Source organism: Vicugna pacos, chromosome 26 (assembly GCF_048564905.1).
Source record: "Vicugna pacos chromosome 26, VicPac4, whole genome shotgun sequence".
Classification (NCBI taxonomy): Eukaryota; Metazoa; Chordata; class Mammalia; order Artiodactyla; family Camelidae; genus Vicugna; species Vicugna pacos.
In genome coordinates this window covers 3447069-3470892 of record NC_133012.1, presented here as the reverse complement: position 1 = coordinate 3470892, position 23824 = coordinate 3447069, and the positions used below count along the sequence as shown (strand labels likewise).

At 40.1% G+C, this 23824-nt stretch overlaps 1 protein-coding gene across 1 annotated transcript in view; it reads right to left on the bottom strand.

Moving 5' to 3' along the window:
- KAT6A (lysine acetyltransferase 6A) overlaps positions 1-4196 on the bottom strand; it is a 97421-nt gene extending 93225 nt beyond the window's left edge. Inside the window, 2 exon segments of the mRNA XM_072950195.1 lie at positions 625-1543; positions 4060-4196. Of these exon segments, the coding sequence (XP_072806296.1) occupies positions 625-1224 (600 nt within the window). The 5' untranslated portion in view covers positions 1225-1543; positions 4060-4196.
- Positions 4197-23824: the final 19628 nt, after the last annotated feature.

The following is a 23824-nucleotide window of genomic DNA, read 5'->3' as shown; positions in this document are numbered from 1 at the left end:
CAGCACTTACGGTATACCATTTGTGTAGCAAGACTCCCAACTCCCCAGAACTTTACTAATATAGGATATTGTATTCCTGATCCATGCAGCTACACCTGTCGTCAATAGTAACATTCAGGACTTCATCATATGCAAAAAATTATAAATGACAAAAAGTTAGAATACAAACAGCAAAAATAAGAATCACTAAATCTGCCTCGCCACTACTATGGTCAGGACAATCAGCCTCATTCCTGTCTGATAATCTGCAAGAAAATGGAAAAAAGAAAGATGATAGGTTCTTAAGAGTTTCCAGCATTTTCGTGCTCATATATTGCAGCAGTTAAGTATTACAAGAGCTTCTCTGTAACAGTTTTAAAGTTGTATGCCACTTTTCAATTCTAATCTAAAAATGTTCTTCTAGGTAGATCAATACTCTACACTTTGTATCTTAGGCATTGAATATTTCAAAGTATCAGAACAATTAGCAACTACTGAGTTCTCACACCTAGAACTCACAAATAAAAAACAAGAGGTGATCATTCCACAAATGTCCCCAAACACCAAATGTAACTTCTATTTAACTTCCTAGAAATGTGGCCACATCATCAGCTCTGTGAACACTGATGCATACCCCATTCTTACCTTATCCTTTTCATGTGGAAGGAGTGACACTGGAGGTAAAGAGGAAAGAGACTCACAGCTCTCTTTCCCATCCACATTGGTCGCCTTAGTGTTGAGCCGATAAAGAGGTCCATCTTTAAGGAGTCTGCCGTGGCCAACGGCACGTTTAATAGCCAATCGTAACTGCTGGTGAAAGCCAGAGGCGGCACCGCCTCCAAATAATGCAGACACGTCCTTCTGACCTTTCAAAAAACGTTCAATGCTCTTCAAAGTTGAGCCACCGGACTCTGCTAAGCCCTCGACTGCCCGCTTGATCAGTTTATTCCAGTCTACATTTTGTTTATTATCCAATTTCCCATGGTTTCGAGGTTTAGGAAGTGCTATTCGCCCAGGATTATCAGGATCTTTATAGGAATTGAGTCCTTTATTTGAGACTTTCAAAATCGTTCCATCTTTGACACTCAACTCCAATTGTTCTAAAACAGTTTTACGATCCAAGCCATGGGATGAAGACACTGCATTGCATATCCTTTCTTCCGAAGGACGCTGTTTCTGCTTCTTCACTTTTTTGATGGCCTCCAAAATCCACTCGGTATACAGCGGGTTAGCGAGTTTTACCATGGTGAAGGATTCTGTATATCCATAGAGTCGTTATCCCTTATCCTGATGCTGAGTAAGTTTTACACCTTGGAAAACAAGATTCCCGGAGGCTGGGAACCAGTTAACCATAGCATACAAGTTTTCTGGCCTGAGTCCTTCCTCCTTTCACAAAATAGAGTGCCTCCCCACTTTTACTTCAGAAACCAAAACAACCTGTTATCTGAAATGTCTTCAAACTTCCCAACAAATTTCTCAACAGCACAACACATGAGTCTCTTCATAAAGTTGTAAGAACCCAAGAACATCTCATTCCCAGCAGAAAAAAATGTGCATCTTATGCCTGAAAAACAATTAAAACATTAAAACAAGGTCAGTTTTCTATCAAGGCCCATTTTGTAAATAAACTGTAACTGAAACATCCTAGTTTTTAAAGCACTCAACAGCAAGTGTTCATTGAGCACTTGTAGGAGTTGGCACGTGTTTCTAACAACATTCCAAAACAACCGTGTATGTAAACCATTGGAACAACGAAAAAAAGGGAAAAAGATGATTAATTAAGATACAAAGAGGAAACAAGATGAGATGGACTATGAACAACCTTAGGCTAACCGAGGGACCTGGCTATTCTGCACTGCACAATCTCTGCTCACCAGTCTATGAACTGAAACTGGTCCTTGACATCTTTCCCCAAGAAACTATTCAGCACTTCAGCAAGTAAAGGATTAGTAGAAAGAATCCTGCAATGAAAGTTAAGAGTGAATCGTTCACCTTTCAAAGTTCTAGACATTCAGACTGGATGAAAAGAATCAGTAAGAGAGACAGAAAACCATGGAGAAAATTTAAACTATTTCATATATTAAAAGAAACAACAAATACAACGCATACAAACCAAGTTCACATTTTAAGTACAACGTTCCTTTAAACATTCCAAATGCAAACAAAAATAACCCTGAAAACAGTTTGAAAAGTGCTTAAAGAAATTTAAAATAATCCAGTTTCATTGAAATTTTAAGAATCATGTGCTGATAGCTTCTCCTAATAACATTCAATATACTGGAGGGAGTCCTATAACTGTCAAAATGTTCATAGCCAATCTACAGATAAACTAGAAATGAGAAGGGTGCAGAATCACTGGGTTCAAATGTACACACTACATCAAATGTACAGTACAGGAAAAAAAAAGTGCACTGCCTGTTTGTAGCCTAAAGAGGAGACGATCTCATAAAGATTCAGGCAGGAGTGCTGTCCTGAAACGAACATTAATGAATAAAACACAGACAGACATGGACAGACAATGTCTCTCCAGGATCAAAGTCAATACTCTTTCGACAAAAGAATCTGACAGACAGAAAAGAACCCTTTTTAAAATCACCAAAATAAGGAATTCTGCATCTCACAACTCCTTTGCTTCCAAAACTAAATTTAACTTGACTGAAGTGTTTTTTTAAGAACTTCTCTCATCTGAGGAGCATTTACATTACAACATAAACAATGACGGAAAAACGGCTCCCGCAGCAATTATTCTTAAGAGTGACACTAAAATCAAAAGGAAACCTAACAGATATCAGGAAACTGATAGTACTATTAACTCTGATGAGAAAGAAAAGGCTGAAGTAAACACTCAAGTCTGAGCCAAGACTTACTTTTAAATTAGTTGACTGAAAAGATGCCCCCTGAGAGGGCTATGCTTCATTTTGGTGAGAGTCTCGAGAGGCCAGAAATCAAAGCATGATTACTCCAAAAAAAGTTCACTATGGAGACATTAACGCTAAACTAAATGACAAGCCACAGTTTGCGTTTAAAAGCTGGGCCTGTCCTAATCGATTAAGCTCGCAGGTGACAGAATGAATGACAGGCTCTCATGGTCTCCCGGGCCGGGCTCCGCACCGGTCTCCAGGTCTGCAGAAAGTAAAGCGCCTGCAGACTTGAACTTTAACTCTCCCAAAGTACGCCGGCGGCTGGAGAGAAAGCACAGCTCGCTCCCGACAGTCCTTCCCCGGCCTCCACTCCCCACCCCCTAACACTTCTTCGCGCTCTCTTTTTAAAGAGCGAGAAACTTTAAAAACTTGAAACGGCACAAGCCCGAGGCTTGCCAACCGGGAGCTGGCTGTTCCCCTTCGCCGGGGACGGAACCCGAGGACTAAGTTAACAATGAAATCACGTGAAAGAGTTGAGAGCGGTCCATCTGCACTCCCAGCTCCCCCGGAGCCTCGGCGGCACGGGGCCGGGTCCCGGGCGGCGGCGGCGGCTGGGCGCGCAGGCGGCCGGGCCCGGCCGGGCCGCGCTGACAGGCGCCCGCCGCCCGCCCCCGGCGCCCGGGCTGACAGCCGGGCGGACACACCGCCGCACGTGCGCCCCTCCGCACCACAACACGGCCCGCTGTCACCCCGCGCCGCGCGGCCGCACGGGCCGAGAGCGAGCGCCGGGAGCGCGGGCGGAGGGGCTGGGCGGCGGGCGGCCGGCGCCGGGGCCCGGGCGGTGGGCGCGCCCAGAGGGAGAGCCGGCTGCCGGCACGGCCCGCCCGAGGCTCCGCGGCCTGGGCCGCCGCCGCCGCCGCCGCCGCCCCCTCCCCGGTTCCCCGCTCCCAGCTCCCCGGCTGGGCCCGGCCCGCGGCGGCGGCGGCGGGGGCGGCGGCGCGCGGGCCGCGGGGCGGGGGAGCCGGGCGCCGGCCGGGCGCGAGGGGGCGGCCGCGGCGCCCCAGCCCGAGGCCTGGCGCAGAGCAGCGGGAGGCGGCGCAGGCCGCGGCGGGGCCTGCAGCGGCCACCGGCCCCGCGGGGCGGCGGGCCGGGCCCCAGAGGGGCTCAGCCTCGGGCGCGACGGCCGGGGGCGGCGGGGGGTGGCCCCTCGGCTACTTACCGGGAGGGAAGAGCGCCGGGTTCCCGGGGCCCCGGGCCGGACCGCGGAGATGCCCCAAACTGACACGGCCGCCATCTTGGAGACAGTGAGCTCTGGCCGGGGGGAGGGGAGGCGAGGCGGCGGAACAGCCGCGGGGGGAGGGGAAGCGTCGCGAGGGAACGGCTGCCTGGGGGAGGGCGCGGGAACAGCCCGGGAGGGAGGCGAGGGGGAGGGGGAGGAAGGGGCCGCGCGGGAGGGGGGCGGCCGAGGAGCGGGAAGAGCTCGGCCGAGAGCCGGGAACGGCCGGAGGGCGGGGCGGGGCAGGAGGGAAGAGCCGGCCGGGCGGGTCACGTGGGGCCGGTACAAAAGGCCAAAGCCAAAGTGGGAGGAGGACCTGGTGGGCTGGAGGCCGGCAGCCGGGGGCGCCAGCTCGCCTTTCTCGCGCGGCGGGGCCGGGCGGTTACCCGGGGCCGAAGGAGCTGCCGTAGCCCCATTACACAGCTGGGGAAACTGAGGGCAGCGCCTGGGTGAGGAGGCTTCCGTGTGGCGCGGAAATCCGGTAGGCAGACGGGATCTGAACTCTGACGGCGCCGTGTGTGCAGTCCCCGAGCCTCCCTCCGCACCTCGGTGCCCTCGCCCCGCTCCCACGGAGATTCTCCCGGAACCCGGGGTCCGGAGCGAGGGCGAAGGCGAGGGGGGCCGCCTCCCTCAGCACCCCCGTTCTGCTCGCATCTTCACCTCCCACATTTCACCCCCTCTGTAGGCAGAAGAGTAGTGCGATGAGGAGGGGGAAAGGGTGGAAAGTTAGACACCCGTGTCAGGCTCTTTCCCCGCGGGGAGCGCATCCTCCCCACACCGAGGGACTTGTTGGACCTTACCAGAGCCATGTTCGTAGGAACCGGCGAAGGCGGGGTGCTGAGACTCGCACAAGGTCACCCAGCTGTTTGGTGGCACACCCCTGAGTTGGGAGCCTCCATCTGTCTTATTCCAACGCCTGTCTCCTACTCCCGCCTTGGGCGGAATTGCTCTCGTCCCAGTTAATGGAGCTGCGAACTGGCACTTTTCATGGCCTGTCTGTCCTCTGCTGGCTGCAAGTGTGTTCCTTTGTCTTGTCTCTCATCTAGTTTAAACTCCTGAGGCAGAGATTGAGTCATACTTTTTATTTCCCTGCATTCACTGTAAGAGCAGTAAATGACAGATGAAAAGACATACTACATGCTTCATAATTTTGTGTGGAAGCGTTTTCCTGCTACTGGACCTTTTCAGCTGCTTTGTGACCCCTGCTAGACTGTCCTCCCCAACGCCTCCTCGTTTTGTGTCCGCGTTACCTTGTAAAGACCACCCACTACCTTGACGTCCACGTTTAGTTCGTTTTCTGAACTTTTGTAATTTGACCCTTTGCCCTACTCGTGTGGCACTTGTTGACCCTTATATACATTTTACGAATGTATTTCCAGGTATAGTCTCTGTTAAAGATGCCTCTTTGCATCTCCAGGACATAGTGTACAAGCGGTACAGACTTCAAAAAATGTTGCGGTGAATGAACATTATTTCAGCCACCAAGTAAGAGGTGGAATTTCCCAACCCATCCCGCCCCCCCCAAATCAAGCTCTGCCTTATTTATACCTCAGCTTGCTCTTCTGTCTATAGCTTTTCTGCGCTCTGATCCTTAGCCGTGTTGTTCTATACATAGACTGTCTAGACCATTCAATTGTAACACGAAAACTTGTATTTTCAACTCAATATCCTAGCTCTGAAAACTGATAACCTAAGGGTTATCAGTGTGGTGAGATTTACTGAGCCACCCTTCATCACCTTACTGCCAAGCCCCGTTCCCAAATTAGGAGAGAAATTTGGGGGTGAAAAATAATCTTTTAGAAAGGATATTTTCCATCCTAGATGAATTAGACGCATTTGCAGGTGAAATGAGAAATGTTTGTAATGGCAATACATGGGGGTGGGGGTGGAGAAGAGGGGGAGATTCTCTTTTAGAAGAATAATGCAAGGTTTTTATTTCCCAAAGAGGACTGATCAAGTCATATTAATAGAAAGAAAATGAGTTCTTCATGTGAAACTAGTGTGTGGTCTTCAGGAGAAAAATTATACAAAGATGAGCTGTGTTTGCTTTTGGATAAGAAAACTAGCTACAGCCCTTGCTGTGAAAAGACCAAACTGGAGTTGAAGCACACAGTAGCAAGAATTTAAAAGAATTTTCAACAACAAAGCACAGTTTAGCTTTTCAAGCAGCTTCCTTAGCGAGTCTTTGCTTTACATTTGCATAACTTAATGGCACATGCAGGCGGTCTTCTCAAAATAAAAGGTTTGCAACAAAGACAGATTAAGGTCTTCATCTTTTGCATGTTAAAAAGCGAAATCTACAGTACTGAAGGGACAGCTTCTCTGGGTTCAAGCTTACTCAGAATTCAGCCCTGCTGGACTGACAGCTAAAAGTTACTTCCCCCTTCCACAGTTTGCTCTAGGAATCCTTGCCTTTTCAGATGTGTCTGTTAACTACATTTTATTTTAGGCAGCTAAGCCTAAAATTGGAAGGCTGCTCTATCCTTGTTTCAGGAGGAAAAGTTTTTAGACCATTTACATTTAATATAATTACTGCTGTATTTAGATTTATACCTGCTGTCTTACTATTTATTTTCTTTGCCTATTTACTTTATATCCCTTATTCTCTTGTTGCTTGCCTTCTTTTGAATTAAATATTTAAGTATGCCATTAACCTCTATAGCTTATTAAACTTTTTAAAGAAATCTTAGAAACAACAAGGATTTACTGTAGATCAAGGGAACTATATTCAGTATCTTGTAATAATCTATAGTGAAAAATAATCTGAAGAAAAATATATATGTATATATGTATGAATCACTTTGCTGTACACGTGAAACTAACACAATATTGTAAATCAACTATGCTTCAATTTAAAAAAAAATTCTTAGAAATTACAACATGTCTGATTGACTTATTACACTCTAATATAAATGATTACTTTTACCACTTCCCACAAAATGCTAAGACTTTTAAGTTCTGTAATATTATGCCTCCACTCACTCCTTTCCCTTTTGTGTTTATTTTTGTCATGGATTTTAATTGTGCATACATTTTAAACCACAGAAAATTTTAGAATCATTATACAGTCAATATTCAATATATTTGCCTACGTATTTCCCCTTTATGTTACTGCTTGTTACAATGTGCACTTAATATGCTTATGACTAGAATTTCCCCCCTCTGAATAATTTCTCTATTTAGAGCAGGTCTGCTGGTGACAAGTTCTCTCTATTTTTGTTTGCCTAAAAACTTCATTTTAACCATTTTTTTTGCTGAGTATACCAAAAGAAAAATGTTTAGCAGGATTTGTTTGTTTGTTTTGTTTTTCTCAGCACTTTAAAAGAATCCTCTGGTTTCCATTATTCCTTTATTATTCCTTTGAAAAGTAAGATCTTTTTTCCTCTGATTCCTTTTAGGTTTGGTTTTTTTTCGTCTTAGTTTTCAACCCTTTTCTGGTGACTTGTCTAGATATAGTTTTCTTCATATTCATCCACTTCGGCTTGAGGGTAGGATGAGTGCCACTCACGCACTCCTTTATGGTAGCTTGATATCTTTCCTCTGTTTTAGAAAAATCTTGGTCATTATCTCTTCCTATCTTTCTTTTCCTTTTAGAATTTCAGTTATACCTATGTCAGAATTTTTCATTGTTTATCATCTGTATTTTCCTGTCATCCTTTTTGCCCCTTTCTTTGCACATGAGTCTGTTTTCTAAGCATTATCTAAATCTTCTCTTAACTCTGTTTCTTGAGTTCTTCATATTGGTCATGGTGTTTTGTTTTCAAGTTCTAGAATTTTCATGTGATTTTTTTTTAAACTAAAATTTATTTAGAGAAATTTTCCATCTTTTAATTTTTCTCCACTTTTACCAATACTTTCTTAAACATCAATTCTAGCTATTTTAAATCTCTGATCATTACTAGCTAGATCTTCTGTAGGTCTGTTTTTTTTTTCAAATTTTTTAATGGAGGGAGGTAATTAGGTTTGTTTGTTTGTTTGTTTAAACAGAAGTGTCGGGAATTGAACCCAGGACCTTGTGCACACTAGGCATACACTCTACCTGAGCTATATCCTCCCCCTTCTGTAGGTCTATTTCTATTGCATTTTCTTTCCGATGGTTCTTGGTCTTTTTTTTTTTTTTTTTTTAACTGGTTTTTGGCCTGCCTGGTAATTTTTAATAGAATGCCACACATTAAGTATGAAAAACTGTAGAAGCTCTGGATAATATTATCTTCATCCAAAGAGAGCTCACCCTTTCCTTTGGGAAGCACTTAGAAAGAGGACTGAGCACCTTAATGGATCAGAGGCCAAACTAACTGGAAGTTGGGTTTTGGCAAAACTTCTTTTTGCCTGCTGCACCTCCAGCATGGCCCTCAAGGTGTTCCACCTGAGAGTCTGTGTGTTCCCTGGGGCCCGTGACCCAGCAGACCTTGATGTCTCATGCTTGTTTCCTGAGGACCATGAGACTGCAGTAACCTCCACTCTGCTTTCCGGGGATTTAGCCTTTGTTCTCAGGCATCTTCAGATTCTGGCAAATGATGGGAGAGAAACTGGTAGAAATTTACTCACTCTCAGTCATTCAACTCTGCCTTCTCACTGGGAATCTGGCTCCTCTGGTCTTTAAGTTTTGTCTCTTCAACCTTACTTAACTGCCCAAATCCCTATTGGGCTTTTTGTTTGTTTGTTTTGATTTTTTGTTTTGGCTTTGGTTTTGGTTTTTTGCCCTCAGGGCCTCTTTCATAGCTCTGTTCCAAAACTCACACTCTGGCCTTAGGCCCAGAAATTCTCTGAGGGCCAAAGGTGTTGGAGAATGTCACCTCACCTCTGTGTATAGTTTCCCCTTCTTTAAGATAGTGTCCCCTTAAGTCCTGATTGTCTCAGCTGCGTGCTGATGCCTTCAAATAGATGTTTTATGTTCTATCTGCTCTCCTAATTGTTTTCAGCAGAATCATTGGTCAGCCTTAAGTACATCATACTCACAACCAGCAAAAGTTTGAAAAGGAAGGTCTGTCCTTCCTTCTGATTAGAAAAATGTCTGAACAAAGCTTTGCCTGAGATATCAAGATATAGTTTCCAACACTTCCTGTGTATCAGATTCACCTGAGTACCTTTTAATAAGTAAAGATTCCAGGATTCCACACCAAACCTACTGAATCTAAGTTTCTGAGGATAAGATGAATCTGACTCTGTGTTTTTAAAAACTGTCCAAGTAAGAACTTCTGCTCTGACCATGATTGAGTTATGGGGACTGGATTTATCTTCCCCTCTTACACGACTAGAAAACCTGGCAAAATAGGTGAAACAATGGTTTCCAGACATTGGACAATAGACAGTGTAGGCCAAGAGAACTGAACAAGTTGAACCATCTAATTGCCTCGGCCTACTGCCTTCAGACTGTTTCCAGGCCTCAGGACAGAACCCAGCAATACTGCTGAGTCAAGGAAACAAATATGAGAACTGAGAGAGACCAAGGTAGCTAACATTTGCAGGACAGAGAACCAGAAAGGGGAAAGATGCATATGTAGAGAGAACCCCAGATATCTGCAGAGGGATCCTTTTGCATCTGAGGAAGAGTATTAATTTACACATATTTGAGAAGAAAGAAACTGGGGAAAAGAACCACCAAAAACGAATAGGTAAAGGAATTCCCAGAACTCCAAAATGGGTAGAAATAGTGCCTGTGTTTCGAGAAGCCAGAATAGGAACACCTCTCAACACTTCAGGCCTTGGGTAGAGTTCTCAGGAGGGTATTGTCTTAGTACTGAAGATGAATTTACCCTATACTGGGGGTTAGGAGAGAGATTTGAAGAAATAATGGCCGGAATATTCCCAAATTGAATAAAAACTATAAACCCACAAATTCAAGGAGTTCAATGAACACCAAGCAGAATAAACAAATATCATAACCACACCAAGGCAGATCATAGTCAAATTACTGAAATCTAATGATAAAGAGAAAAATCTTAACAGCTGCCAGAGAAAAAAGACGCATTACATATGAAGCAACAAAAGTAAGAATTACATTAGACTTATCATTAGAAGCTATACAACCAAGAAGAAAAGGAGGGGGGATATCTTTATGTTACTGAAAAAATTAAAAATCAACCTAAAATTCTTTATTCAGAAAAAAAAATGTCTTTTGGAAATGAGGGCAGAACAGGAAAGTTTTTAGACACACAAAGAAAAAGCTAAAACAGTATGTCATTAGCTGGCCTGAATAGCCAGAAATGTTGAAAACATTTCAGAAGGAAAATGAAAGGATATATCCTTTATTAGATGGAAATCTGGGTTTGTAGGAAGGTATTAGGAGTGCTGGAAATGAGAAGTATATGGATAAGTATAATTTCTTTTTAATTTAATCTCTTCATAAGATGATTGATTTTAAGGCAAATTAATAAAAATGTACCTGGAGTTTAAAACTTAAGTAGAAGTGAACTCGATGATGGGGTTGTCTGGGGAAATGGAAGTAGTGTTACAAGGTTTTGCATTGTGCATTCAGAGGCATAATATTTGAAGGTAGACTGTGGTAAGCTAAAGATGTATACTGTAAACTCTAGAGCAACCACTAAAAGGAATAATAATAATAGATCTGAGGTATAGCTAATAGGCCAGTACTAGAAATAAAATGGAGTCACAATATTACTCAATCCAGAAGACAGGAAAAGGAGAAAAATAGGAGCCAAGAACAGATGAGACAAATAGGAAACTACAGCAAAATGATAGATTTAAACTCAACCATATTGGCAATTATATTAAATACAAATGGTATAAACATCCAAGTAAAAGGTACAGATTATCAGATTGAATAAAAACATGGGCCAAATATGTAGTGTCTATAAAGAATAAACTTTAAATAAAAAAGACAGAAATCAGTTAGTATTAAAAGAATGGGAGAAAATACACCATGTAAACACTAATCCAAAATATGCTGGAATGACTCTATTAATACCAAGAAAGGTAGATTTTAGAACAAGAATATTACCAGGAATAAAAAGGATTACTTTAGAATGATAAAAGAGTCAATTCATCAAGAGGACATAACAATCATAAATATATAGGAAACTAATAACAGACCTTCAAAGTACTGAAGCAAAACCTGATAGAAATGAAAAGAGGAATAGATAAATTTATAATTATAAAGATTTCAACACTTCTATATCAGTAATTGATAAAAATTAGTAGAAAGAAATGGGTAATGATATAGAATAAATGAAAAGCATTGTCAGCTAATTGAGATTTATAGAACACTATACTCAACAGAAGAATCCACGTTCTCTACTAGTGCACAAAAAATTGTCACCAACAGAGACTATATTCAGGGTCATGAAACAAATTTTAACACATTTAAGAAGATTGAAATTATATACACAGTGAAAATAAATTGGAAATTAATTACAAAAATGTATCTGGAAAATCAGCAAATATTTACAAATCAAGCCACACATGGATCAATGAAGAAATTACAGGATAAATTAGAAAATATTTTCTTAATTAAAATGAAATATATCAAATGATGTGAGGTGCAGCTAAATCAGTACTTAGACATTAACAGTACTAAACAGTAAATTAGAAGAGTAGAAACACCTCAAGTGAATTCTTGAAGAATCTACATTAAGAAATTAGAAAAAGAAGAGCAAATAAAAACCCATAGTAAATGGAAGGGAGGAAATAATAAAGAGCTGCAATCAATGAAATGAAAAAGCAGAAAAGCACTAGAAAAAAATCAATGAAACTAAACGATGGTTTGTTGAAAAGACGGATGAAATCAATTAAATGTGAAGGAGACTGGCCAGGAAAACAAAAAGAGAAGACGTGAATTAACAATATAAAGAATGAAATCGGAGACATAACATTAGCTTCTACACACATTAAAAGAATTAAGAAATATTATGAACAACCTTATGCAAATACATTTTACAACTTAGATTAAGTGGAAAAATTCCTTGAATGATATAATCTACTAAAGGATATACAAAAAGAAATAATTTGAACAATCCTACATCTATTAAAGGGATGGAGTTTATTGTTTTAAAACCTTCCACAAAGACACTTCAGGCATAGTTGGTCTCCCAAAAAAGCCTCACCAAAATAGCCAACCAAACATTTAATAAATAAGTAAAACAAATTCTACATAAATTCTTCCAGAAAACTGAAGGGGAGAGAATATTTCCCAACTTTTTTTCTGAGCTCAGCATGACTCTGATTCCAGTATCAGACAAAGGCATTACCAGAGAAGGAAATTCCTTCATGAACATGGAGGGACAGATGCAAAATTCTTTTTAAAAAATTTTAGCAGATTGAATCTGACTGTATATAAAACATAATATATCATGGCCAACTGGGTTTACCCAGCAATGCAAGGCTGGTTTAACATTTAAAAATCAGCTGAGGCAATTCACCACATTTGCAGATTAAAAAAGAAAAATCATATGATCATCTCAATAGACACAGAAAAAGCATTTGACAAAATCCAACATCTATTCCTGGGGAAAAAAAAAAAAACCTCTCAGCAATTTAAGAATAGAGAGAACTTTCTCACACTGATGAAGGGCATTTATGAAGAATATATAACTAACATGATAATGATAAAAGATTTAATACTTTTCCTCCGAAACATGATCAGGACAAAGGTGTCTGCTGTCACCACTTTTATTAAACATTGTGCCCTAAATCCCAGTCAGATCAATAAAGCAAGAAAATAGAAGGGCATTAGATTGGAAAGAAAGAAGTAAAATGTTTCTTCATAGATGACTTGATTGTCTACCTAGAAAATCCTATGGAATCTACAAACAGCTGCTACAGTTAATTTTATCAAGGCTGCAGGACATAAGATCAATATACAAAAATCAAGTGTAAAAACAATCTGATTAAAAAATAGGCAAAAGCCTTGAATTGACATTTCTCCAAAGAGGATACACAAATGGCCAATAAGCCCATCAAAAGATGTCCAACATCACTAACACTGGGGAAATGCAAAATCAAAACCACAATGAGGTACCACCTCACACCCATTAGGATGTCTCCTATGAGAAAACGAACAACAGAAAATAATGTTTATGAGGATGTGGAGAAATTGGAACCCTTGGGTTTTGTTAGTGGAAATGCAGAACAGCAATCCGCTGTGGTAGTATGGTATAGTCGTTCCTCAAAAAATTAGCAACAGAAATACCATATGATCCAGCAATCCGACTCCTGAGTATATATCCAAAAGAACTGAAAGCAGGGTCTTGAAGAGATAGTTGCATATCCATGTTCATAGCATTATTCCCAATAACCATGAGCTGGAAGCAACTCAGAAATGTCCATTGACAGATGAATGTACAAACAAAATGTAGTCTGTGCATACAATGAAATATTATTCACGCTTAAAAAGAAGGGAAATTCTGACACATACTACAACATACATGAACCTTGAGAACATGTTTCTAAGTGATATTAACCAGTCACCAAAAGGCAAAACTGTATGATACCAATTATATGAGTTACTTAGAGTAATCAGATTTATAGAGATGGAAAGTAGAATGGTGGTTTCCAGTGGCTGGAGGAAGGGGAAAATGAGGGGGTATTATTAATAGAGTTTCGGTCTTGCTCTGAAGATGGATGGTGATGATGGTTGCACAAAAATATGATGAAAGTACTTAACACCACTAAGCTATACATTTTTAAATGGTTAAGATATTCTTGTAATAATGTATTAAGGAAAAGAATCTGAAAAGAAAATATATATGTATGTATATGAATAACTGAATCAATTTTCTGTATACCCAAAACTAACACTGTAAATCAGCTACACTTTCGATAAACTTTTTTAAGAAAATGGTTAAGATGGTAAATTTTATGTTACATATAATTTAAAACAGTTTAAAAAATAAATTGTATTTCTATACACCAGCAACAAACAGTTGGAGATGAAAATATAAAAAATAATATATTTTACAATTGCATCCAAAAAAATGAAATCTTCAGGGGTAAATCTGACAAAGGATGTGAAAGATATGTTTTTTGAGTACTACAAAATATTGCCAAGAATATTCAAGAAGACCTAAGGAAATGAGAAGATACACCTTCTTGGTTAGAAAACTCAATATTGTTAATCTGTCAATTATTACCACATTGATTTATAGGTTCAATGCAATTGCAATCATAATCCCAGCAGGATTCATTTGTAGAAAATGACAAGCAGATCGTAAAATGCTTCCAGAAATACGAAAGATGTGAAGTGTCGTACAACTTGGAAAAATAATAAAATTGAAGAAATTTTACTCCCTGACTTTAAGACTTTCTGAGTTTTCTCATGCAGGGCATACCAGCTAGTATCAGTTTATAGGTACTAACGGCTACCATACCATCACATCAAATTGCTCTGAGAATTTAAAGTCACTGTAGTTATAGCACTAAAATAGTCTGCATTCTATAGTAAGCACATGATAGGGTTAACTCATCCGTATTGTGATTGTTGCAGTATTTTAATTTGCATTTCCCTGATTACTAGTGATATTGACCTTTTTCTTCAGATGTTTATTGGCCATTTGAATTTTCTTTCCTGTGAAGTGCTTGTTCTATTTTTTTGTCTATTTTTCTGTTGCTCTGCTTGCCTCTTTCTTAATTATGTATTCCAGATACTGATACATGTCAGTTATATGTGCTGTGTGTTGTTTCCCCTAGTTTCAGCTTGTCATTTCACTTTTCTTAATGATGTCTTTTGATGAAGAGAAGCTCCTGTTATTAATTTACATAAGTATATCAACCCTTTCTTTTATCATTTGTGTAGTGATAGTTGGTACCCATGTCTTGCTTCTAATCTTACAAAAGGAATGCTTTCAAATTGAGGATGTTTGTTGTGGTTTTCGAGGATGCTCGAACTTCCCTTCTATTTCCACATTGCTGGTAAAAGTTTTTAACATTACCAAGTGCTGAATTTTTTTCAATGTGTTCTAAAGAAGCTGCATTTTATTTTTTATTTTTTGGTAGGGGGAGGTAATTAGGTTTATTTATTTATTTATTTATGTTTAGAGGAGGTGCTGGGAATTGAACCCAGGATCTTGTGCATGCTAGGAAGGCACACTACCGCTAGACTATACCTTCCCCGCCAAACTGATTGTTATGAGCCTTCTCCATGGTGGAGGACCCTTGGTGAACATTTACCTAGGCACAAATTAGTTGCCTACTCTTGGTCCATTTTGAGAGATCTTTTCTCAAACTTCTTTCCCAAAGCTTCTTGCCAACAGTCTCCCCATCATGGTCATTCCAAGTCACTGGTCGTGCAGTCAAGACACTAGCCTTGGCCCATGAATTGATGTAGGTTCTTAATTCAGGCTAGTCTCTTCTGGATGTAGCGGACAAGGAGATGCATTGTTTGATGTTCTGAAACCAACCAAACAAACAAACAAACAACCAACCAACAAAACACCTCACCTACTCTAAGATCCTGAGACATTCTCTGTGTGCTTGCACATTACTTGTTCCTGGGGCTCCTGATCTGCCCCCAGACACATTGATGAGAAAAAGCTGGGGGATGGATGGGGAAATCACTAGCCACACCTACCTGGTCCTTGTCCAGGTTCACTTAGAGACCTCCCTGCAGGCCAGGATTATTTCAGTATATGAAGTCCTTCATGATCTGGCATTGTCTGCTTCTAGATGTTCACCTCTTGAACTCTGTTACATTCATTCTTCTTCCGATTATATGGAACTATGTGAGCATTTACAAATGGATTTTAGAAAGACTAATGCAATTCCTCAAGGAAAAAACTGCTTTAAATTAGTCCACAGTATCTATAAATCCTGATTAAGGAAAAAATGTTTTTGAGCAAAATGCCAGTGATTTTGCTTACTGTCTTTTGAAAGAAATTTTTGTTGTGAAATATAGCAAATATGCAGATATAATATACAGATAAATAATATAAAACACATGTATAATTTACTGAATAATAATATGATGAACTTCTACACATACATCTCTCCCTGTCTCTGTCTCTCTTTCTCATACACAGACACACACACACAACACACACATACACACACGTACACACACCTAACCGTACTCAGGGTAATAAATAGAATATTACTGGTACCCTTAATGTTTTCCCTCCATTTCCCACTCCCCAACTTCCAGCTAACCGCTCTCTTGCGTTAATAATTTTCTTGCTTTGCTTTACAGTTTTCCACCTATATTTGTATTCCTAAACAAAACAATACACTGTTTTGAAAAACTGTGTAACAGGTAGAAACATAGTTGTATACAGAGAGGGCCACTGTGACATGAGGGTTGGTGGCTAAGATCATGAGTGAGTATCGTAGGGCTCACCATGGTCAGGACATCAAGTAGGGCTGGAGTATTTGTAGACCAGGTATTGGATGCGTGGCAGAAATCTGTCAGAAAATGAGTTGCCCTGTATTTTCAGCTTCTGTGTTTATGACCCACCTCTAGTACTCAAGAATAAATCAAGGGGGCCATTATGTGGGATGAACTAAGTGTCCTTATCTCATGCAGGCAGCTGAGAGAAGAGCAGAAATGCATTAGCATACGTATGGTTGAGCTAAGTCAAGTTTCCATAAGAATCAGTGCCAGGCTCACTCTGTCCTCAGAAGATGGTACAACAGCAACAAGGATCTTGGAAATTATAATCCTCAATATGTTGATCTTTCGAGTACATTGGGTAGGTTGCCCTCACACCCAATGTGCAGCTGTGATCCAAGAACTTCCTTTCATGGTACTTTTTGGGATTCTCTCTACCCCTCTCCTGTACGAAAGCTTCTTTTTCCTCATATCTTACCTGGTTCTTAGCCAAGTCTTTTTTTTTTTTTTTTTCCTCTTTGAGAGTTTCTTGAGGAAAGAGTGCATGGGAGGAAAATTTGGGGGGATTTTGAAATTCTGAAAATATTTTAACTCTCTCTTCACACAGGTGTGATAAATAAGCTGGGTATAAAATCAAATTATGGTAGAAGATAATTTTCTTTCAGAATCTTGAAGGCAATGCTCTGTAGTCTTTTTACTTCCAGAGTTTCTAAGGATGAATCAAAACCATTCAGATTCCAAATTCTACTGTCTCTTTTTAAAATTCCCTGGACTCTGTCTCCAGAAGCTTGTAGAATCTTCTCTTTGTTCCCAATGTTCAGAAATTGCACAGTAAGATATCTTAGTGTAAGTCTTCTTAATCAATTGTGCCTGACTCTACCCCCCTCCCCAACTCTACACCACTGGGCAACTGCTGCTCACTTAGTGATGACAGAAAAATTCAGGTTTATCCTCTAGAGGGGATAAAGCAGAAAGTCTCTGGATTGGAGGATGCCAAGTACATTTGAGAGTGTAAGTAACATATCAAAAAACAGGAGGATTAAGAGATAGTATGTGAGAATATTTCTGTTCTCAGGAAATATACACTAAAATATTAAGAAATAAATGAGCCTGAATCTCTAGCCTCAAATGGTTCAGAAAAATGAATAATAATATGAGTGTGAAGGGAAACGAGACAAGATGTTAAATGTGGCTAAATACTAACAACTGGTAAACCTGGATCAATGGTATCTAGACATTTTCAGTACTACTCTTGAAACTTTTCTGTAAGTTTGAAACTGCTTCAAAATAAAAAGTTTTCTTCTTTAGAAAAGAGGCAATATACATGCTGAACATGATCACCAGACCCCTTCTGCCTCCACCCATTGGCTATCAAAATGCCTGTAGCCAGATCCCTACCCTAAAGAAAGGAAATCTGAATACTCGTCTCTAGAGAGTCTGTGTAGCTCAAGAGGAAAGACCTAAAGATACTTTATGGACTTTTCGCTCTCCAGCAGCCCACTGAGAGCGCCCTTCTAAAAATAAGGGTCTCTGAGTCCCACCTCCACAGCAGACCTTCCGGTCAACTTTTTAGTACTCCAGGCTTAATCATGGACAGGCAGCCAAAGAGGCAAGATACAAAAGCAAACAGAGTTGGAAGAGGGATCTAGATATTTCACTGCTTCACAAATAGATACCTTTTACCCAGTCTCCTTATTTTAGCCATGGCTTTAACCCCAAATTCCAGAGGTATCTGGTGCTGCCAATTTTTCTATGCTTTTCCAGGATTGTGCGATAATTTGAATCACTCTTGAGCTTCTGCCACTGCAGGCAGAAGCTCCAAGTCAGTATCTCATGCCCTCCTACAATCTGGTTGCCACAATTTTTGTCTCCTTTCCTATTCTTTCCCGTCAATCATTGTTATGTCTTTTTTAAAAGCAGTCTTTTACTCTAATTTTAGTAAAATTTTAGGCAGGAAAAAAATTGGATGTCTGTGTTTAACCTGCTGAGTATTACCCCTGTGTCCTTGGAGAACTCTGTATCTGCCGCTTAGCCACTTAACACCTGCCAACTCTCCAGTCGCAGGGTATGAAGATGGAACATTTCTATCAGGAAACAGTGATGTTCAGGAAGAGGGCTTCCTCAATCCTTTGGCATGTTGGAAAGTCAGTGAGGCCAAGGCAAAATGATAATGGCATTTTCTTCATACTAAGATGCACCGTTTTAAAGGATTTGTTAATTCAATGTGGTAGTCTTTCTTTTCTTTCTTTCTTTCCTCCTTTACTTTCCTCTTCTCCCTTCCCATTCCCTTCCTTCCTTTCTTCCTCAAACTGCTCAAAGCTTTAAATAAATGATGCGTCTTTAAATTGGTAGGCTCCTGAAATCTAGGATATATGGCATTCTTTTCATAGTGATTTCCAGTATCAGTAACTTCCCTGAAAGAATATTATATCCTAACAAAATGACTGGGTGAATTCCATTTGCTGCTTTAAAGAGAGAAAATACAAAACAGAATATTGAAGTAGAGGGCCAGTGATCACAAAGCCATACTTGAGCTGAAGGACATAGAAGTATAAGATATAAAACCCCAGAAAAATGGGACAGTCAGCCTGGCACTCTCTGACAAATCACCCTCACTTGTGAATCCACGAAGTGTTTTCTTTGGCAGGATCAAGAATGTACTTTTTAATTTGTAGGAAAATCCTCCAAAGTTCAGAGAATTTAACAAGTATCTATTACCCACTGTCCAGAATTAATACTTTAAAGAAGATCAATAGGCAGACTTTAACAAGGTATCTTTGGGTGGGGGGAGGATATAGCTCAAATGCTAGAGCACATGCCTAGCATGCACAAGGTCCTGGGTTCAATCCCCAGTACCTCCTCTAAAAAATCAATCAATCAACCAATCAAGTTACCTCCCCCCTCAAAATTAAAAAAAAAAGATATCTTTAATAGGGAAAAATTCATTGAAAGCAATATTGAGTAAAAGAAGCAAGTCATAGAAAACATCAGGTTGATTAGACTGTCCTGGTTTGGATTCTTTTTAAATTTTGTTTTTGGACCATGGTGTCGCACTTTAGATTTATTCTTTTTAAATCATTTTTTTAAACTGTAAAATGTAACAAACAACGAGTGTATGAAAAGGTATGTTTATTTTCAAGCACAATAATAATATAAATACTTGTGTTCTGTCACCCATGCTAAGAAATAGAACCATATTCCCCCAGCCAGCTCCCCCTCCCTGCAATGCCCACCTTGTGACAGTCCCTTCCTTCCCCCACCACTCTCCTGACTTTTGTCATAATCATTCTTTTGCTTTTCTTCATATATATTCTTCCCATGTTGATTTCTCATCTCCCAGGTGGCATATGTCATGCCTCTTACATGAGGGCTTTTTCCTTAGAGCAAAGATATTTCCTTACCTAACCATAAAGCAGTTACGAAGTTCAGGAAAGTTAACATTGATACAGTATGTTAATCTACAGTTCAACTCTAATGGTGTTGATTGTCCCAAGTATGTTCTTTAAGGTGTTTTCCCCTCCAGCCCAGGATCCAGTCCCAGATCACAGATTGCATGTCACTAATCTGGTAAAATTCCTCAGCCTTTGTCCTTCTTGACACTGACATTTCTGAACAATATACACTGATTATCTTATAGAAGAGTTGGCACTTTCTAGTCTATATCCTCAGGTTTAGATTCCAGTTACTCATCCTCAGTTGGAATATACCAAAATTGATGTATCCTTCCCAGGGTATTATTTCTGGAGGTATGTGAATTCCACTTCCCCCTCATTGATGAAGTTAATTTTTTGAATTTTATTTTTTATTGAAGTGTAGTTGATTTACAATGTTAGTTTCAGATGCACAGCAGAGCCATTCAGTTATACATATACGTATATATTCATCTATTTTCAGAGTCTTTTCCATTATATGTTATTACAAGAAACTGAATATAGTTCCCTGTGCTCTACTGTAGGTCCTTGTTGGTTATCTCTTTTATGTATAGTAATGTGTGTCTGTTAATCCCAAACTCCTAATTTATCCCTCCCCCTCTTTGATGACATTAATTTTTTAAAAACAACTTCGTTGAGATAAAATTCACATACCGTAAAATTCACCTATTTAAAGTGTACAGTTCAATGTTTTTTACAGTATCCACAGGGTTGTGCTATTACCACCACATTCTAATTTTAAACATTTCATCCCCCCTTAAAAAAGCATACCCATTAGCTGTGACTCCTCATCACCTTCCCACCCTACCACCGCTTCCACCATCTTAGCAGTGTTAAGCCTTTCCAACCATGAACATGTATGAGATCTTATTAAATTTCTTTCAACAATATTTTATAATTTTCAGCATACCTCTTACACCTATTTTTGTTAAATTTACACCTAAGGATTTAACTCTTTGACACTATTGTGAATGAAATTGTTTTCTTAATTACTCTCTTGCAATGTTCATTACTAATGTGTAAGAATAAAATGCTATTTATATATTGATCTCATATCATGCAAACTTGCTGAACGCATTTATTCGCTCTAACAGTTTTTAATTCCTTAGGATTTTCTACATCCAAGGTCATGCCATCTGTTTCATTTCTTTTCCAGTCTCGGTGCCTTTTATTTCTTTCTTGTCTGATCACCCTGACTGGAAACCCCAGTACAATGTTAAATAGATGTGGTGAGAGCAGACGTCCTTGTCTTGTTCCTGATCTTACTGGGGAAGACACTCAGTTTTTAAACATTAAGTATGATTGCTATGGCTTTTTTACCGATGTGCTTTATTGGGTTGAGGGAATTCCTTTCATTTGTATTTTGTTGAGCGTTGTTATCATGAAAAGGTGTCAGATTTTATCAAATGCTTTATCCACATCTGTTGGGATGATCACATGGTTTTTGCCCTAAGTTTGCAACTTTGGTATAGTATGTTAATTGAATTTAATATTAAACAACCTGAAATTCCTAATAAATCCCACTTCATGGTATATAATCTTTTTTATATGTTGCTGGATTCAGTTTGGTAGCATTTTACTGAGGATTTTTACATCTATATTCATAAGGGCTATTAGTCTATAGTTTGTTTGTTTTTTCCCCTACTTTGCGATATCTTTGTCTGGTTTTGAAATCAGGGTAGCACTGCCCACACTGAATAAATAGGGAAGTGTTACCTCCTCTTCTACATTATGGAAGAGTTTGTAAAGGATTGGTATGATTCTTCTTTAAATGTTTGGTAATATTCATCACTACAGTGAATGTCCCTTTTCATTCCTGATTTTAGTAATTTGAGTTTTCTCTCTTTTTCATTCTTCAGTCTAAGCTCAAGGTTTATGAATTTATTGATCGTTTTCACGAACCAAACTTTGGTCTGGTCTGGTTTGGAAATAAATTTCATTTATTTCCACTCTAATCTTTATTTCCCTTCTCTTGCTTGCCTTCAGTTCAGTTTTTTTTTAATTGATTTGAGTTTTTTTTTAAATATAGATGTTTGTGAGGTTAATTTTGATCACCTGGTCAAGGTGTTGTTCGGTTTCACTGCTGTAGGGTTACTATTTTTCTCCTTGTAACTAATAATCAGTTTATGGGGAGATACTCCCCCAACTCTTCTGCTGACGTTTTCTGGTGAGGTAAACAGTGGTACATTTTTTTTAAGGCACAAGCTGTCAATTAAACACTCCCATCTGCTTTGATGTCTAGATCATAAGGCATCGTAGATCATAGGCATCGTAGATCATCATAGATCATAAGGCATTTCATCCTGGTTGTACATTTTTTTTCTCCTGGAACAAATCACTTGGGTAGAACTTGCTGATTAGAGACCTTGCCCCGGAATAAGATATAACGTGAGCATTTGTTATTGACTTGACAAAGTCAGCTTCTCCCAGGGCTACTTGCTGTGATGCTGAGCGGAAAGGAAATTTTGCATCAAGACCATGATTCCTCCTCCAAGGATGGAGTTGAGACTCTCATGCACACATTCAGTGTCAGTGTCAGTGTCAGGATATTTCAGCTGCATTGAGTCAGGCCTGTCTGAAGCTTCTTCCATCAGGAAAAGACCCCAGGTGTCCCTGGGCAGTCGCTTATTAGGAAGGAATGGGGATCTGAACCCAATCCCAGGCTAGACTGTCGTGGCGGCCACGTAACCAAGAGCCACCCACGCCCTGTGGGTGAGGCTGAGGTACGAAGGCAGAGTGGTTGGATATGAAATAAAGAACCCCAGGCAGGCAGAGGGCTCTGCAGTATGAAAATGGGCATCTCTGATCACAGCCGGGGTCTCCAGTTCTCTTTTCAATATGGTGGATGACTTCAAATATTAAAGGGATGTGACATGATGTGTGTCCCCAGCTGGTGAAGCTGGTCATTCCAGTTGCTCTGTTTGGGTTTTTTTTTTTAAATGTGGCTACTACTTTAATTGATTTACTTTTGTATTATGTGGCATACCTAGAAAAAGATTAGCTGTTAGCTTCTTAAGGTAAAACATAATCCTGAAAGGAATTCTGCTTATTTTGTTGTACACGTGTTAACTATCAGATAGGGTCTCTCTGGTTTATATCTTCATATTTAACAACACCTTAAGCAACCCTTGAACTTTTTAAAATGAAGATCATTTGATGAATAAGGAGCACAGGTTTCCAGCAATAAGGCTAGCTAGAGGTTCCATAAAACATCTAAGAAGCCAATCAAATAGGAAAACCTCTCATTTAAAGAAGTGTTTGCATCTGAAGAATTTAGGTGGAATTAATTCCTTAGATGCTTGGAACAAACCAACCTGGAAGTCCATGGGAGGAAGGATGTGAGCTCTGAAGCTACTGGATAATGACCTGAGCCTCTGCCCCAGGGCACCTGGTCTACCCATGGGGTCTGTGCAGGGTGCAGGGCCCCCCCACCCCCCAGAGTAAAGCCAGGACCCAGCAAGGGTAAGACTTTGAGCTGGGAGAACACACATCTAGAAGAGCCAGACTGCAACAAAAATTGTTCCACGTTATCTTTGTCCAGAAGTTTTTTAAAGAGAGAGCCTCCACTGACATTTTGTGGCTACTAGCTTTTTTTTTTTTTTAAGGGTTCCTGGCCCAAACTGTCACTCTTTGCATGGTCCAGAAAACCATCAACTGAGAATTTTAAAGTAGACCAGATCTAGTGTGCCCCACACACCTGGCAGAAGCAGACGAAACCTTCCGAGGAGGAGCGTACCCTCAACCCAGGCCTGGAAGAAACCTGACAGACATTTCAACACAGATGAGCCCACAACCCCAAATCACAAAACGTACAAGGAAACAAGCCACCATGAGCAAGATTCAGCAAAACAAATGAGCCAGACCTATGAAGACTTCACATACAGGAACTGTCAGATACTGGCCAGATAACACACGGGGCACTCAATTAAATTCGAATTTCACTTTTATTTTCTTTATTTTCTTTCTTTTCTTTTCTTTCTTTCTTTCTTTCTTTCTTTCT